General features: G+C 43.4%; 1 protein-coding gene across 1 annotated transcript in view; it reads right to left on the minus strand.

The window, feature by feature from the left end:
• Window positions 1–5609: 5609 nt before the first annotated feature.
• Window positions 5610–19400, minus strand: part of LOC142462883 (uncharacterized) — a 69850-nt gene continuing 56059 nt past the window's right edge. The window contains exons 7-10 of the mRNA XM_075565097.1: window positions 16929–17009; window positions 12648–12851; window positions 12345–12468; window positions 5610–7013 (exon numbers count right to left, since the gene is read on the minus strand). Coding sequence (XP_075421212.1) covers window positions 6031–7013; window positions 12345–12468; window positions 12648–12851; window positions 16929–17009 — 1392 coding nt within the window. The 3' untranslated portion in view covers window positions 5610–6030. The remainder of the gene's footprint in view (window positions 7014–12344; window positions 12469–12647; window positions 12852–16928; window positions 17010–19400) is intronic.

The following is a 19400-nucleotide window of genomic DNA, read 5'->3' on the forward strand; positions in this document are numbered from 1 at the left end:
CAACTGCAAGAAAAGCCTGGCGGATACAGTGAAGCTGCTGAAGTTTCAAATAAAAACGGAGAACCCAGTATCCGTGATGGGACAGAGTCGTCCAAAACAAAAAGGCGGAAAAGAAAAGATGTTCTTCACTTACCGTGGTTGGAACAGACACGCTCGCAGATCACGCAGAGAAAAAGGGGGTCCGGGATGCCCTGCAGCCTAGAGAAAATGGAGGATTCATCACGCAGATGAGAAAATATCGAGAGGGCCCAAGGCAGAAGTCGTGTTACCCAACGAAGTGTCTGTCTGGTGCCAACAGACAGGAACCCTCAACCAACCATACCAGGGAAACTGAGCCGGAACCAGTGAGCTACAGAAGACTGTGCATGCAATTTACTCTACGACCAAGACCAAATTGGAGGATCTAAGGACTGATCTAGATACTGCGGACACTACTATTACTGCCATGGATGAAAAGTAGAGCAAATCTGACAAAATGGTTGCTAAGTTGTAACAGAAATATATTGATGCACTGAAAGAGATTAGTCTCTCAGCAAGAGGTTCGCAATTGCCATACAAAGTTGGAAGTCTCTCAGAATGAGGTTCATACTCTCCGCATAGAGCTGGATGCCTCACACCAAGAGATCAGCAGTTGCTGCACATAACTGGAAGTCTCTAAAAAGGAACTTCAAAGTCTCAACGAGGAGCTGGGCATCTCTCAAAAAGATGTCCGCAGGCTTACTATGGATCTTAAAGTCTCCTAGAAGGAGTTTCACATCCTCAACCTAGAGATAGAAGTCTCTCGCCAGGAGACCGGAAATCTCAACTCAGAAGTGCGTAAATGGAAGGAGGACAACAAAGAGGCCCTGAAAATTATAGAGACTGTAAAAAGAGAAAATACCAGCCTGTAAGAGGTCAATTCTTATTTGACTGACCACATCAGTGAAATTAATAGCAAGCTTCATGAGCTAGAAAAAAGGAATACACTATTGGAAGATGAAAAGTTTGAAGCATTGGAGCAACATACACAGGCAGAGCACCTTTTGCAGAACCTACTGTAAAGTCTGCCTACGCACCTCCAGAATGCCGAGGAGAAAACAGTAAGCTCTGCAAGAAGAAAATCTGCAGGCTGCTAAAGAAGTACAAGTGTTGCAGGAACGTCTGATTACCCAGTGTGTCCCCACAGAGCAGCATGAGGAACTGAAGACTACCCTGAACAACACCAGAGCTTCGCTGGAGGCCAAGCTTAGAGGCCAGGTGACTTGGTATAAGAGGGAGCGCAAAAAGGTCCAGAAACTGAGCCAAACAGCTGCGGCCCTAGCGAAGAAATTCAGTTCTCCACAATATAATGAAGGATACGTGGAAGCAAGCTCAGAAAAAGCACAGTGAAGAGTTAAAGACCCTGAGAGGAGAATTGCAGGATGCAATCAAGAAACAGGGATCTCTCGCTGATGAGTTGAACTTGCAGCAAAGCCTAGAAGTGGAAAAGCTAAAGCTGGCAGCTAAACACACATCCCAGCAACTTGCAGCTCTGCAGACGCAGATTGCTGAGCTCAAGATACAGCTCGCCATAAAGGAAGAGGGAGGAGGTGTCCGTCAAGTGGTCGGCCTGACACTGCGATATGAAACCAAGATGGCCGATGCCTGCAAATTGCTGGACCACATGGACAATGAGGGCTCGGCTGGAGCTGGACAACGTACGGGAGGAGCACCGGCAGTTGCAGATCAGAAATGGAGAATAGAAAACAGATTAAATCCTTACTCTGAGTCAACTTGGAGATGTGGAATCGCGACTCAACTCCCAAAGAAGCTGAACTGGCAACTGCATTGAGTAGAAAAAAGTGCAGAAGGACGACTTCAAGAGCTGAGAACTCAAATAGCTTGTCTTGAATGCTCTTTAAGTGATAACATGAAATGGCAGGAGTCAAGGATAGTAGAAATAGATTCCGGATATCAAACAGAATTCAAAAGTAAGCTGACAGGCTTTGCAAGACCTGAGCAAGGGTTACAAGCAATGGACATTTAGTACTAAATTGGAGTCCATGGAAAAGATGGTGAGAGAAGGCTATTTGCGTAAACGCTCTGCGACTGTCACCATACAGTCTGTTTTAGAGAAACTGCCTCTAAATCCAGCAGGGAGCTGGTTAATTGCAGACAGGCAATTAACTAGACTCCACCTGGCCACATTAGAGCTCTAAGAAAAGCCTCCTGTTGGAAACAGGAGAGAGATTCCTTAGCTCACATTTGGGCTGACAGAATGAGAGCAGAGAGGCCTGCACACAGACACTGTCTTGAGCACAAAGGCTGTGCAGAGATCAAGGCGTCCAGAGACCTATATTTCCTGGACACCGAGGACCCAGGAACTTGCCAGAGACCAACATTGAGGGCCACCTGCTTAAGGTACCTCCTGAGACTTTGGGGTGATAGGCTGGTAATTGGGAATATCCTTTCAGTCCTGCAGATAGGTTCTGGGGCAGTAAGTTAGCCCTTACAAATAAGATAGGGATTTGTTATTTTTGTGTGTTTTGCCTGGATAAAGGAACAGGCTCAATAAAGCCAAGATATAATTGCACCCTAATCGGTCTCCATTATATGTACCTCTGCACACATCTCTTACAGAGACACTTACCCTTATTCTGTGTGTATCCTGGACTTGAACATCCCCTGGCTGAGAAAAAGGGCAGAGCCCTTCTCAGGACTTATTTTTAAGTTTGTTTATATATGCTGAAGTTAAAGCTCTGTTATTTTATACAATTTTTCGGCTGTATAAAAAAGCCAGGTGAAGAGAAAAGGAGAGAGTCCCTATTATGTGGCACTAAAGAGAATACACCCTAATTAAAACTTACATTTTATTATAAACTGATTAAAATAAACTGTTTGGAAAAAAAACACATACATAGAACAAACGAAAAATAATTAAAAGACGGGGAGGTGTGGTAGGGTGTTTAATGGGAATGTTTTATATATATTCCCTCTTAATTAAACCTTAGTAAACCCTAAACCTGGGTGGTCTCTGGCAATGTATCTCAAAACCCCTTGTAACAGTGGGGTATGTGCAGTAAGATGCAGACCTGTCTGTTATGTAGAGAGCAAGGTTGTACTTAATGCTGGCTGAAATGAAGCAGCAATAGGCACCTTGGATACTACAGAACTGCATATAATCTGTTCATTTGTTTATTGGAATTTAAGGACATGCAAGGTTTGAAGATTTTGAATTTAAGTTGCAGACTTGTTTGGACGAGTTTTGAAAAGTATTTAATAATCAGTAAACAACAGCAGAGAGAAAAAGCAGAGTGGTCCAGACTGCCAGTAGAGAAGTACGAAAGGTGACACAAGAAGACCTAAAGATGAGGACGGATCACAACAAATTCAAGGAGTCACATATGGAGATGAAATTGGAGGTGAAGATTACAGGACGATCTGGAATCTGCACAACTCTGCAATTGTGAGAATTTAATACTCTGATAATTTGTACTCTTCCTATCCTCCAATACCTGGGAAGTCTCTCCTCGTGCATTTCACTATGCTCTCCCTATTGCCTCTTTGTTTGCTGTTTCCTCACTCCTTTGTAAATGTTTCTGTTCTCACCAACTTCCCCACTCCCCTCCTATCCACATTTCTTCATCTCTCCTCCCCTCCACCCATACACTGCACCATTATTTATACACCTGTCTCCCAACAACTTCTTTACCCCTCAATAAAATGCACCCCCTACAATCCTCTATTTACACCCTCTACGTATCTACGCCTTCTTGCTGCTGGGGATATCTCTCCTAATCCTGGACCCAGCCATATACACACCTGCTCTCTTCCACGCCCCCCTTCCACCTCGTCCCCTGCTAATTGTGTTAATACTAACCTTTAAAACTCGCCTCACAGATCAAGCATCCCAACAGCCTGCACTCATGGCTATTGTCCCACATCCACAGTCACTCCTACCAACCATTGTGCCAAACACTGCCATCCACTGCACTAATTCCCTCACCTGCTGTCTCTGTAAGTCTCCCAACATACCACTTAGATTGTAAGCTCTTCGGGGCAGGGATTTCCTTTCCTATTGTCTGATTTTACTGCGCTTATTGTATTATTATAATACCCTGTACTGTATTCTTTGTGAAGTGCCGAGTACACTTTGGGCGCTATAAAAAGATATACAGTGAGTTTAAACATTTGAAGGTGCACTATAAACCCGCCACCAATAAGGTTGTCCTGAATCCTAACGGAGGAAGGCATCAATGTCCCTGGAGACCTAGGCTTTCGGGTTGAAATCTTCAGGGAACCTGTTCTGAGGGCGGCTCTGACTTCGGTTGGACAGTCCAAGGGCATGCACCCGAACCACTGAAGTGGATTGGAATCTGATGAACGAGAGGGGAGGGTACCCCCCAACCCTCTCGGGAGGGTGAAAAAAAAAGCTGTCTGTGGGTGGTTTTCTGGGTATGCACCTTAATCCTGGCTGTGCTCAAAGCTGTGACCATGCAGCAAGCTTAAGCCTATAGGGAACCATGTTAAAAATGGTTTTTGAGGCAAAAAGTGGCACTGTGTGCTCATTTGCATGTCATTTCCCAGAATCCCTTGCTGCAGTGGAAGTGCTGTATGCTGGGTGATAATGGTGAAAGGTGGGGTTGCAGACCTGCCTGAGACATGCAGATGAGCATACAGTTGTATTTGTATATATATATATATATATATATATATATATATAATGGTGCAACAGTATAAAAAAGACGCAGCTATGTAGCAAGGGAAGAAGAATAAAAACAACAATGACTAAACATAAAAATAGAAATAAAAAAGGCAATAATTAGAATCTAAGATCTGATTAGAGAAAGATGTAACAACCATATAGAAATGTGAAAGTTAAACAAGGGAAAGTTACTGATGTGTTGGCTATACAGACCAAAAGCTTAGATGATAAAGGCCCCAATGTCGATATCTACATTTAATCCATTTGGGACTAGAGAACGCATTTTGTAAATCCAAAATGTTCCTCTTTTAGCAAGGACATTATGCCTATTACCCCCCACCCCCTCCAGTTTCTGGGGACCTGCTCTATAGCTTTAAAAGATAAAAACTTGGGGTTCGCTTGGTGGTGGATACTAAAGTGCTTGGAGACTTTATGGGTAAGTATTCCTTTTTTTATATTTCCCAAACGTTGCAAAATTCAGGCTCGTAAGGGTCTAGGTGTGTGTCCTATATATTGGCGGTCACACGAGCACTCCAACCCATATATTAAATTGTAAAAAAAGATTTTGTAGTATAACTTTCTATTGTGAACATTTTACCTATGGAGTTAGGGCTGAATTTAAATGTATCACATTTTTAGACTTGATTTTCTAGTGTGATTCATTGTCAGTCTCGGAGCCAGTACATGGGTCCACACTCCGTTCCTCACCTGTTAAAGAAGTCCGCTGCCTCGAGAATGCGAGTGCTTCTTGGACTTTGGATGCATATTTACGGGCATATTGAGTGGCAAGTCCCTAAATTAGGTAACTTGGCCATCAATTTCACCTTATCAGCCGCTAGCTAACTAGGGTTAACGGCTGCTGTTGGAGCTCTTCTCAAAAGTAGCCACTTTCCTCAGCGCCAAACCAGAAGTAATCACGAACAATAAGAACAACTTAACCCAGGTATCAAGGAACCAGACAGGACATAGCAGTGCAATACTTTTTATTCCAGCCGGAGCTAGCAACAAAACACACAAATCAGAGCCATACTTGCTAAAACAGGGAATATCCTCCCCCTCCAGTCCTAGCAGCAGTAATTTTCTTTGGACACGCACACTGCACAATGGGTTTCTCAGCCATGCCTGTTCAGAGACTCTGGCTCTGCTTTATTGTTACCCAAAACAAATATTTATACTTTCTTCTATTCCGGTTGTGAAAATGTAATAATCACAGAACAGGGTATGCCAGGGGCTACTTACATTAAAACCTGGTAGGACCAGGGTTTGGTGGCCAGATGAGTGCCAGGGAAGGACAGGCAGGGACTTGGTTTAACTTTTATTATACTGGTCCATGGGCCACTTTGCATCACAATAACACGGTAGCCTTTTTAATTATATACTTGTCTGTGTCGTCTCTCATGTTTAACAAGATCAAAACTCTGGCTAAAACATTTTCCACATTCAGTGCAAACAAATGGCTTCTCTCCTCTGTGAATTCTCTGATGCCTAACAAGACTTGAGCCATGGGTAAAACATTTTCCACATTCAGAGCAAAGAAATAGTTTATCTCCTGCGTGAATTCTGTGATGTGCAGCAAGATGTGCGTTCTGAGAAAAACATTTTCCACATTCAGAGCAAACAAATGGCTTCTCTCCTGTGTGAATTCTCTTATGTGTAACAAGAGATGAGCTGTAGGAAAAACATTTCCCACATACTGCGCAAATAAATGGCTTCTCTCCTGTGTGAATTTTCTGATGTGTAACAAGATGTGCGTTCCGAGAAAAACCTTCCCCACATTCAGTGCAAACAAATGGTTTATATCCTGTATGATTTGTAAAATGTCTAATAAGACTATTTTTCATAGGAAATTGTCCTCCATATTCAGAGCAAGCAAACAACTTCTCTCCCTCATGAATTGTATGATGTTTAACAAGATCAGAGTTACTAGTTAAGGATTTCTGACCTTCAGAGCAGCTATACAGCTTTTCTGTGGTGTGTGTTTTTTGGTGAATTTTATAAGCAGATTGATTTTTAACGTTTTTAGCACATTCACTGCACTTACACTTGTAAATTGAATGTGCATTATTGGTTCCTTTGCCTTCTTCCTTAATATGAGTAGATGCATATTCTGTCCCTGTTTGTTCTTTGAGTGTATAAATGTGGGAGTCTGTGAGATTTTCTTCTTCCAGTGAGGTTGATTCCTTAGCCATATATATCACAGATTTTCTCTGTCTTTTTCTTGGTTTATTTTGCATCAATCGATTTGTTCCCTGATAATCCTTAAGAACACTGTTGCTTTCTTCATATACATTATCTGGTGAGCAAAGAGGAGTGTGACATCCTGCCCGTGTATTTCTGCTTGTGGACTTACCTGTTGCAAAGAAATGCAGTGTGAGAAAAGAAGTTCATTAATAGCATAAACATTGTCACAATAAAGCCATGCAAGGAATAAAGTATGTGAGAAGTCCAGCAACCAAGGTGTTAACCTTCTTTTTTAGAGAACAATTTTTCTGTTTCTTGTTAGATTATCATGGTATATCATGTGTCCATGACTTGGGTGGCAATCAAACCATGCTAAAATTAAAATAACATGCAAGAGTTTACAGATAAAACACCAATTCTTGTTCAGCTAGTCTTAGCTGATTGGAGGGTGGCAACCTCCTACCTAATTGAAGCTTACCCCCTCCCATATTTAAATGGTTAAAAGCTCACTCCATAGCATCTCCCACTCTCAGGGGAACTTGCTTGCGGTATGGTTGTGACAAATCTATTACAGAGTGCTTTTCCTGGTATTGTACAGGTTAATAAAAGCTTCAATCAGACTTAGAACTTTGCAACTAATATTGAGATTTATTATAAATCATTCTTCCTGGTATTGCACAGGTTATTAAGAATTTATATTAGTGTTAGGGACCCCTGGAAATGTGGTCTGCCATGCAGTGGCTCAGGAGCTTACAACAATTTTGGCCAAAAATGTTAAACTAAAAGACCATTTTATTTAATAGATATTTATACATATATATTTAGGCACTGTACCGTGTATGAGTTTCACTGGATGTGCACTGAGCTCTGTCTGTGTTTTATGTTCTGTCTCTGGTTTTAAATATATATTGCCATGCTCAGTAGCACTCCTCCGTGACACTCATATACTTATATATATGCTGTGGTTATTTTGGGGGTTCAATAGGAGCTTGTTAGGTGTCCAGTATGTCTGGTATATCCCATAATAATGTCAGGTATAAATCTGAAAAGGCAAAACGCACACCATTGCAATGATATAAAATGTGACAAGATATATCGGTGTTGCAAATATCAGATAATAAGTTTCCCTCTCAAGGATAAAATTCGGACTGTCACCGGTGATACACATGTATCCGTCAGACTTCTCTGAACGCCAGAATGTGGGTATTATTAATATGAAGGTTACAGGGAGAGAGTTAGGAGGTATTTTATACTTACAAATTAAAATGAAATAATTCCACTTTATCAGAGAAGCCAGACTTAAAAGTGTTACAGAGAAGGAGGAAGGCACAGCCACAAAGGCTGTTCTTTGTCACAGATGAAAGGCCTGGGGTTTAAAAGTGTGTTTTTTAAATTTCTACGGCAGATTTACACAAGGTGTGTTATACCCGATACACTGTTTTAAAAAAAAATATTTTCCACTTCATGGTATCTTGAAGGAATTAATATTATTAGCTGGTAATGTATTAGGTTTTCTATTGTATTGCTTTTTATTTTGTAACCAGTCTGAATCTATGTAATCCCTTTTCTGCAATAAGCACTGTAAAAATTGAATAAGTAATGTCTTTGAGCGCTAATTGAACTAATTACCTTTTGAAGAGCTTTTTTCACAAATCTTTTTATTAGGTTCACTTTCAACATATAGACAATCATTTTTGACATTTCTGGTCACAATGTGTCCCATGTTTTGACCACATATCGTATACTTTTCCCTCTCGGTTTGCGTTGGTCCTGGTCCATATTTTTGGTTAGTAACATCTTGGGACCGACGCGACCCCGCCTCTCCACCTGTTTGGCAGTTTGGTTTATAGCCTTTTATCCCCCTTGGGATCCTATTTGGCTTGTGTTTGTATTGCTGTGATATCTCCCATTTCCTGTATGAGATCCACCACCTTGTTATTTGCTGTTTTCTGTGTCTCAGCGGGATCGCGTCTGCCCCCTGCCATATTCCCAGTGCCTCTCGATTCTTTTTTCTTTTGCTTTCCTCTTTGTGTGGTTCTGGAACATATCTTATCGTTCTTGTTGTGTTCTATACAAGACTGTCAGTATATTTTTTTTTCCAACTCATATCCTTATCTATTTTAACTTTAAACTAAAACTCACCTAGTCGTGTTGGAATATCCCCTCTTTTTCCTTTATCCTCCCTCCTTCCCCTATCTAGGTCTTTTATCCTGTACCGTAGTTTGTGCTCATATCTCTGTCTTTTGAAGAGATTGATCACATTTTTGCACATGTTTTGCTTATTTGGGTTCTTGTTTAAATGCATATTTTTCTAGTATAAGGGGGACAGGGGACCCTGAGACCTAAGCCCTTAAATTAATCCCGGTGGTGGCAACGTAATTTGGGTGTTATGGTGGTTTTGGGGTGTGAGTGATCATTTGTGGTGCCCTTTGAAAAAGGGGAGTGGGACAACTGGAGGGCTTTTTGTTGTTAACCCTTTCCACATAGACACACCCACACGTGCACATGAATAAGCTTGTATGTGAGAAACATAATTTAACATTTCTGGTTCAATATTTCACTTACTATAAAACAAGTTCTTGTAAGGGTTCCAGTCCAGGCTTTGTCTGTAACCCGCCCTTACCTGACTGCTGTGGACATTTTGATTACTGGCAGCCTACTATATTGGCTACACCTGTTCAAGGGCTTAAATAGCAGCCAGTGACTTCCAGCCCCTGCCTGAGCATTGTATATGTTTCCCTGGCCACCTTTGGTTCTAGTTACTGAGCCTTCCTTGTTTGTGAGCCTTCCCTGTTCCTGAGCCTTCCTTGTTGTGAGTCATCCCTGTGGCTTCCCTGTTCCAGAAGCTAGCCTGTTCATTTGGAATCCCTGTTGCTCACCCCGGACCATGACCCCGACCTTGCTGCCTGCCGCCTGCCCTGGCTCTTTGCCTGGACTTTGCACCACTACCGCCAGCCATGACCTCCTGCCTGCTTACCGACTACGAATACTCTTACAGGACTGTCTCTGTGCTCTGGTCGGTTAATTTGTTCCCCTACCTCAGCCCTGCGGATCTCCTGATCGGAGACAAGCACCGTTACATAATGCTCAGGCCACATATGACACTGTTGAGGTAAGGAGGGTGCTCTCCCTCCGGGGCCAAATCCTGGATAGGCACTCTTCCCTCACTACGTGGGACACTGTAATCGCTTCTATCATCTCCAGCTTGCAAATCCTTTCCAACCATCCTCTTCTTGCATCCCCGGCTGATTCTTCGTCGGCACCTGTCCCTCCGCTTCAGCCATCTAACCTTGTATTCCAGGAGCCAAAAGATGAATTCTCCACCGCTCCTGTTTCAAGGTCAAGTACACCTCTCACTGTCTCCTCGGCAGTAAGTGCTGAAACCCTTGATGGTTCTAAGACTCCTGATTTAATGTTCGATATCCTTACTACTAAATCTAAGGATCCTGTTTCAATGACAAGTCCCCCTTTCTCTGACTCTCCTGCTCTAACGTTTGCTAGTTATAATGCTTTAGATTTAAAAGCAGGTTCCCCTGTCTCTGACTCTCCTGTAGTGTGTAATATACCTATCATTAATGCTAAAACTCCTCCTTGAAAGTCATGTTTCCTTTTCTCTGATTCGCCTGCAATGTCTGAGGTCCATTTGACTGTTTCTAAGGCTCTTGCCATAAAGTTTCCCATAGTATCTTGTATACCTACTCTGGATTCTCAGACACCCACTTCAGCGACAAGCAGACCTTTCACAAATGTCCCCATATGGTTAAATATACCTACTTCTGATTTTTCCAAGACAAGTACCCCTACTGCTGGGTTCCATGCAATGTTGGATAACTCCATCTTTGTTTCTAAGGTTCTTGCCATAAAATTCCCCACAGGATCTGCTATACCTATTGTTTCCTAGACCCCCACTTTAGAGACAAGCATACCTTTATCTGATCCATTTGCAGTACCTAGTGTAACCACTGCTGATCCTCAGACACCCACTTCAGAGACAAGCGTATAAACTATAATATATATTGGGTTGTTGACAGGCCCAGGCTTGTCATGGGTGGGTGCTGGGTTTTGCAGAGAGCTTAATTGGTGGTGCCTTTCTTGTATGGCCCACAAAAAATGCCAGATGGGTTGCATGTTGCTGATAGTCTGGAGATAAGGGCAGAGGTGGGAATAAAATATAGCCCTGTGACAACTTTCTGTAAACATGGTCACCTTAGAGCGAGATTCAAAGCATTCTCTGGAGGGGGTTTATGGATGGCCAGGGGGCGTGGCTAAGAACATATCAAATCAAGAGTGTCTATACTCAAAATGAGAAAACCCTGTGATGTCATCTCTTATGCAAATTAAAAGTTACAAATCTGTAATTGTGTCACGGAATGGCATGTTCTGACATCACACAGCATTTTTAACAGGTACGGGGGGGACAGATCGTTGCTTAAATTTAGGATTAAGATGTTCATATTTAGTCTCAATGTGTCCCCCATGAGTGCCTTAATGCAAAGGTGAGCAAAGTGGGGGGCGCGACCCCCAAGGGGGGCAGGAGATTGTGCTGGGGGGGGCGCGGGCAGTTGCAGAGGCCCCGCGCTCTTCCCCCAGGCATTTAAATTAAATGCCAGGGGATCGCGTGAGGCCCCTGCAACTGTTTACTTACTGGGATTCAGCCGTCTGTGTTGCGTCGCCATGGCAACGCGGCGTCAATAGACGCCGCGGCACCATGTGACCTGACGTCACACGTCCACACAGCGTCATCTGACGTGGATGAAGGTAGGCAGGGGGGCGCGAGAGCCAGGGTGAGAGAGACGGGGGCGCAGCACAAAAAGTTTGCGCTCCCCTGCCTTAATGTATTGATGTGACTTGTGTGTGTGTGTAAGTATTAGTTATGGAAAGTTATGAGTAGATTTAGATATTGAGACAAGATTCAAACGTCGTTTGTAAAAGGTTTTTTTCACTCTGTCATAAAACTGTCACTCTAACAGCCGATTTACGATGGGGGTGGGCTTATGCTGGTTCTAAGAGGAAAGAATGTATTTATGTCTGGAAAATGATTATGAAAATAAATCTTAACTACCTCAGGTGGTGGCAGTGTATAGATATTATTAACGCTTTGCTCAATTGCAATCATAACTCATTGGAGGTACCTTGCGCAGGTGAAAGGTGAGTTGGCTAGAGTAGTCATGTGTATTATCCCTGGTTGCATATCTAAGTCACGTGCTCACTTGTGTGCTGTTCGTGATGGTGGTATATTGGGACGGAGTTAGGGGAGATGTTAACTCATCTGAGGGACCTTTACCAAGGTGAAGGGTGGGGCGCTGGAGAGCGTGAACATTAACCCTTGTCCTGTAGAGGAGATATTGGCCATTTGAGGGTCCTCTGCAGAGGTGAAAAGTGGGAGCGCTTGCGAGTATTAACCCTTGTCCAATATACATGTCACGTGCTCGCAGGGTGACGTACGTGACAAATACCACATGACAGACCTCTCTATTAGAATGAGAATACCTCCTCTTACCCAGTGATATAAGGTGTTGGTGATTCTCCATCATCACATCCTTGTAGAGATCCTTGTGTTCTTCTAAATAACCCCACTCCTCCATGGAGAAATAGACAGCAACATCATCACACTTTATAGGTACCTGTAACACAAAGAATACCACACTTATTATCCAGACATAATTGGCCCTGTAAGAATCTTTTACTCAAGGAAAGCCAGTAAGGTGAGAGGAAAATACAGATACATAGAACAAATTTAGCTAAAGAAAAGGCTGATTGAAGACAAAAATGGTCAAATGTAACGCTGTTCAGCAGCCCTCACCTCTCCAGTCAGTAGGTGAATGATCCTGTTGGTGTGTTCCAGGATCTTCTCAGTCTCCAGCATCCTGGCATTGTTTCTGCCATGTATCCGTGAGTTAGTTGGATGCTCCATGATGTGTCTCTGGGTCCTGTACAATCCTTCGGTGACACAGGGACTGCTGCTGTCTGTGACATGCTCACCGTGCTTCTTCACAACAATATAATCCTACACATTGAGATATACAGAAATAAATATCTCTGTGCAAGAGACAAAAGTTGATATGTCTCATGTTCCTGTAGATTTGTTGCTATGCAGTGAGAGGGACAAATCTTGTTAACCGCTCTACACTCAAGCAATCTATTCAGTGGCCTACACACCAATTCTGTCTATTGTATCACTGATTTCACTGCACCAAACTCACCAACTCCACCGTGACCTATATGACACAAATATCATGGATTGTAGAACCATAACATTCAAAAAAATGTCTTATTACAGGGCTTGCAACATTATAGTTACACAGCAGAGGAGGTTAAAAAAATGTTCTGACTAGTTCAACCTATGTTTGTTTGTTAGGTTTTCGTACGTCGCTTGTTACTGTGCAGGAGAAAGACTAGCTAGGCAGAGGTGGCGAGTGTAGACTGACCCGTACCTGGGATCTAGATCCTAAATTAGTAAGATGTATGGGGTCTGGTTCCAGGGTCAGGGCAGGGTGCCGCTGCAGAGTAGAAGCCACAGGTCTGAGGTCAGGGCAGGAAAGAGATAGAATGATCGCGGTCACTGTTCCAGGGCAGGAGAGAGGCAGAGGAGCCCAAAGGCAGGGATTCCGACAGGAATAAGGTATGGAGAACCTTTCACAGGGAACGGAGGGAGTGGAAATGAGAGACGGATAAAGGGAGATGAAAGGTGTGAACAATTTCCATATCAACCAGAGGCGGTCTTCCTGTTTTAGAAGTGAGGGCAGGAGTTCCAAGTAAGCAAGATCGCCACGGTTGCTTCAGTGTGGGTGAGTACTGGGACCCCTGCTTTTTAACTTGTTTATTAATGACCTTGAGGTTGGCATCGAGAGCAAAGTCTCCATCTTTGCTAATGACACTAAATTGTGTAAGGTAGCAGAATCAGAGCAGGATGTCATTTCTCTCCAGAAGGACTTGGAGAGACTAGAAATGTGGGCAGGTAAATGTCAGATGAGGTTTAATACAGATAAATGTAAGGGTATGCATTTGGGAAGCAAGAATAAACAGGCGATTTAAAAATTAAATGGGGATAAATTAAGAGAACCCTTGATGGAGAAGGATTTAGGAGAAGTTATAGACAGCAGGCTTAGCAATAGTGCCCAAAGCCATGCAGCAGCTACAAAGGCAAACAAGATCTTATCTTGCATTAAATGTGCAATAGATGGAAGTAAACATAAGTATGCCCCTTTACAAAGCATTAGTAAGACCACACTTTGAATATGAAGTACAATTTTGGGCACCACTCCTTAGAAAAGACACTATGGAACTGAGAAAGTGCAGGCAAGAGCCATCAAATTAATAAAGGGGATGGACAATCTAACTTATGAGGAGAGGCTAGCTAAATTAGATTTATTTACATTAGATAAGAGGCGTCTAAGAGGGGATATGATAACTATATACAAATATATTCGGGGACAGTACAAGGAGGTTTCAAAAGAACTATTCACCCCACGGGCAGTACAAAGGACTAAGGGAGCATCCCTTAAGGTTGGAGGAAAGGAGATTTCACCAGCAACAAAGGAAAGGGTTCTTTACAGTAAGGGCAGTTACAATGTGGAATTCATTACCCATGGAGACTGTGATGGCAGATACAATAGATTTGTTCAAAAAAAGGTTGGACATCTTTTTAGAAAGGAAAGATATACAGGGATATACCAAATAAGTAAACATGGGATGGATATTGATCTAGGGAGTAATCTGATGGCCAATATTGTCAATGTTGATCAGGGAGCAATATATAAGAAAGTATTATCTGACTGTGTTGGTCCGGCGTGTCCGGTCTATCTACATGCAGGCATTTCAGTCCTGCTGCTCCCAGGAAGTCTCTTGTCAGCAATCAGCCCTGGTGTGTGCATCCAGACTCTCTCCTTTGTCTTTGTTCTCCTTTGCCAGCACAGTTGTGTGCTAAGGAGTATTTGTGCAGGCCTCTCTGCTCTCCTGTGTCAGCACACGTGTGTGCTAAGGTGTGTCTGACTCCAGTGTCTGCACAGTTGTGTGCCAAGGAATTCTCTCTGGCAGTTTCCCACAAGAGGCTTTTTTTTAGAGCTCCGATTAGCCAGGTGGAGCCTGGTTAATTGCCTGGCTGCATGCAATTAACCAGCTCCATGCTGGATTCTTCAGAGGCAGTTTAAACAGGGATAAGTCCCTGTTACACTGCCGGAGTAACAACCTCTGACGGTCTCAGAATGGTGAGAGACTATACCACCAGTCAGGTGACCATGATTCAAGTGGTCAACCTACAGTATGACCTACCATTCCATGAACATTGGAAGCAATTCCTTCTGGGAAATTATTTGGGACAGGAAAGTTACGACCCCGTCACAAAAGCATCCTGTCGTCGAAATTTAGCATCGATTGAACTTGATGGACGTAGATCTTTTTTCAACCTCATCTACTATGTAACTATGTAAGCCATGCAGACGGAATACCTCGCTGATGCAAATATCCGCCAGATCAGGAGCAGAAAGAAGTTTTTTTTCAGAGGGACGAAATGTGTCTGCTTGGAGAAGTGGTCAACCACAACCAGGATTACCACCATGCCCCGAGAGGGAGGAAGCTCCACAATGAAATCCATGGACAGGTATGTCCATGGACGGGATGGGGGGGGAGATGTAGCCTGCACGGCAGAGTTCATGGCACCTGAACCCTGGCTGGTTGCCCCAATGCCGTGTAATGGCCGCCTCTGTGAGGCTCAATTTGGCCTGTATGTTACGTGTAACTTCTTCCAGAAGAGAGCTTTATCACTGTGTGATATCTGGGAGGGGGAAACTGTGTGTCTTGGGGAACAGGGATTGTAAAAATGCACTTTTATTCCGTGTTAATTTTTTCCCCGCAGTTAGTAAGCCAGCAATGTCCTTGTGTTTCTAGTATTTCTCAGTGTGCAGAGACAGTAATTCACTTAGGTGGGCTGCATACGGAGACATACCGGTTTGTGGCAGAGCTTGGGAGCGGCTTGAGTACTTGGACAATGGTGAATGGCTGTGACTCAGGTCCGGGAACTGGTTTTCGGCAGTGCAGAGCCTTTGTTCACCGAGACGGTGGGGTGCCTACCCTGCAGGGGGTATGTGGCTGGCCAGGGGAACCGTTGCCGAGTCTCAGTTCCGTAAGCACGATTCCCATTGGCTAGTTCGAATTTCTCACTTGCCAGTAGCTCACTCCCCAGTGAGCTCACTCAGTCCCTAGGCAGTCCCCTCCTCTGATTGGTGCAGCCGGACGACCCCTTGTCCTCCGATTGGCTGCACCGTCACGAACTGTGCTATGATTGGTCAGTGGCCTCTGCTCCAGCGAAAAGATAGGAGACTGAGGCATATGTAAGGGGCACGGCCAATCAGAGTACCAGTTGATCCTGGAACGTGGACCGGAGACTGTGACGTCACGACTGGCGGGCGATTCGAAAGTGCTACTTGCCGAATAGCACTGAGAAGACAGAGGAAGCTGCTCAGGGCAAGCCTACTGAAGCTGGTCCCTGCACCAAGTTGAGGCTAGATTCTTACCCCTCAGGCCCCAGTTGGTGAGTATTACCCTGTGAATGTGTTATTTGTGTGTTTGCTGGTTTGCCAGAATAAACTTTCGTTTATTCTACTACTGTGTCCTGTCTGGTGATAGTGATCCCGGTGTGAAACGTTCAGGGCTGCCGTGACCACCATATAATGGTGCTTTGATAAATTAATTCAAATGAGACCATGATCATTGTTTCCCAAATATTCCCTTACTATAATGTGTTCTTACTGCTACATTCTGTGGATATTACAGATTCATGTAGCACAGACAATACAGAAATTTTATAATATACGATATGTATAATATACATAGTGGGTCAAGGATCTTCTTCTGCACAAACATGTTTCTTCTTGGACTGACTGTGCTCTCCCGCTGCCCAATCATGTCCTTATGTGACCCGGGCTCTCCATGTGACCAAACTTCTTCCCTGCTCCTGTGCTCTTACTTAGTCTAATAACATCTGTCCTTTTACATTGCATCTCAAGTATCTCCCCATAGTAATGCTCTGCAGGACCCTGTTAATGAGATAAGATGGTGCCATTTTCACATCCCCTGGAGCCCTCACCTCTCCAGTCAGCAGGTAGATGATCTCCAGGGTGTGATTCAAGATCCTCTCAGTCATCTGCTTCTTGTCCTGTTTCATCCCCAATTAGTTCATCAGATTCTCCGAGAATGGGATCTGGTCTTTGTGGAAATGTTGCAGCATGTGGTGACCTCTGCAGTTCGGGATCTATATTGTACTTGTTCTTCACAACTATATCATAATACAAAGGGTAAGAGAGAGGGGATGTAGATGTTACATAGTTACATAGTAGAGGAGGTTAAAAAAAGACATATGTCCATCAAGATCAACCTATGCTACATTTAGACGACAGATACTTTATCCTATACTTGTACTGTACTTACAGTATATTAATCCAGAGGAAGGCAAACAAAAAAACACAGTTACATATCATCCAATGATATCTCATAAGAGGGAAAAAAAAATCCTTGTGACTCCAAAAATTGGTAATCAGATTATTCCCTGGGTCAACATACTTCCCATGTTTCTCTATTTGGTATACATTTTCTTACTAAAAAGATTGCCAACCTTTTTTTGAACACATCTGTTGTATCGACCATCACAGTCTCCATGGGTAATGAATTCCACATTTGAACTGCCATTTCTGTAAAGAACCCTCTCCTTTGTTGCTGGTGAAATCTCTTTTCCTCCAACCTTAACGGATGACCCTGTGTCCTTTGTACTGCCCTTGGGATGAATAGTTCTTTTGAATGCTCCTTGTTTTGTCCCCAAATATATCTGTATATAGTTATCATATCCCCTCTTAGACGCCTCATTTCTAATGTAAACAAATCTAATTTCGGTTGCTTCTCCTCAAATCAGATTATCCATCCCTTTTATTAATTTGGTGGCTCTTCTCTGCAATCGCTCTAGTTCCATAATGTATTTTCTTAGGATTGGTGCCCAAAATTATACTCCATATTCAAGGTGTGGTCTTACTAATGCTTTGTAAAGGGGCATAATTATGTTTACTTGCCTTCCATCCATTGCCCGTTTAATGCAAGATAAGATCTTGTTTGCCTTTGCAGCTACTGCATGACATTGGGCACGATTGCTAAGCCTGCAGTCTACAAGCACTCCTAAATCCTTCTCCATCAAGGATTCCCCCAATGTATCCCCATTTAATTTGTAAATTGGCTGTTTATTCTTGTTTTCCATATGCATAACCTTACATTTATCTGTATTAAACCTCATCTGACATTTACCTGCCCAAGTTTCCAGCCTCTCCAAGTCCTTCTGGAGAGAAATTACATCCTTCTCTGATTCTACTACCTTACACAATTTAGTATCATCTAAATTTTCATAAAACTGCACTTATTTTTTTAATGTGCCTTGGCCTAGTTGCCTAGCAACAATCCCCACTCCTCCCCTTCCTGTTTTGGCAATGTATATTTAAAAGGTGTAGTAGTGTCGTTGTGATACTCCCGATGAAGGCCCCCCCTGGGGACTGAAACGTCAGGTCTGAGTGTGATATATATGTGTATATATAAATTAATATCTTTATTATTATTATTATTATTTTCTATAATCTTCTTGTGCTGGTATTCATTTCAATTTGCAACATTAAACCTGCACATATTATTTTTTCTACCTTGCACAAACTGGCCCTCAGGGCCCCTCCATTTTGATACCCAAGACAGCTGCCCCGGACGAAGAAGTGTAGGGGGCGCAAGACAGATAGACGGACAGACAAATATATAGATTTCTTTTTCATTTAGATTTTTCTCCCTATAATTATTAGGCCACTTCTGATTTTTAACTGCACTGTAGCTCATACATAGCACATATGGTGCTTCTAAAATGCTAACCCTTTAGACACTGCATAGGTTAGGCATTCCATGCAGTACTAGATTACCTCTTCTCTCTATGCCAGCGGTGTGCAAACTGGGGGGGACGCAAGATTTTTTTTTGGGGGAGGGGAGGGCGCGGGTCGATGCAGAGGCCCCACACTCTTCCCCAAGGCATTTAAATGAAATGCCAGGGGACTATGTGAGGCCTCTGCAACCTCTAATTACAGAGGTTCAGCCGGCTTCAGGACGGGTGACCATGGCAACACGGCATCAAATGACATCCCGGGGTCATGTAACGCCACGATTGCCTTGGTAACACGGCGTCAAATGACGCCACCGGTTACGTGACGTCACACGACCTGCCCGCCGTGCGAGGTAAGGTGGGGGCGCAGGAACGGAGGGAGCAAGGTGGTGGTCCGGCCCCAGACCACAGTTCGCAAATCGCTACGGCGTCTTCAAATGGCAGTATACACTAACTGTATACAGCTACAGGGGAAATGTCCCAAGATAGGGGTTTCCCTGTAGCAGCCATAATCTGATTAGGTGCGTGGGGCCTATCTTGAACCAAAAGGGTTAATCTGGCCTAGTCTGGGTGCCACTGACACCCAGACCCTACCTTTCTCTGTCCTGGCTCCAACTGCCAGTCACTCCAACTGCCAGTCACTCCAACTGCCAGTCACTCCAA

This window comes from Ascaphus truei, chromosome 11, assembly GCF_040206685.1.
Source record: "Ascaphus truei isolate aAscTru1 chromosome 11, aAscTru1.hap1, whole genome shotgun sequence".
NCBI lineage: Eukaryota > Metazoa > Chordata > Amphibia > Anura > Ascaphidae > Ascaphus > Ascaphus truei.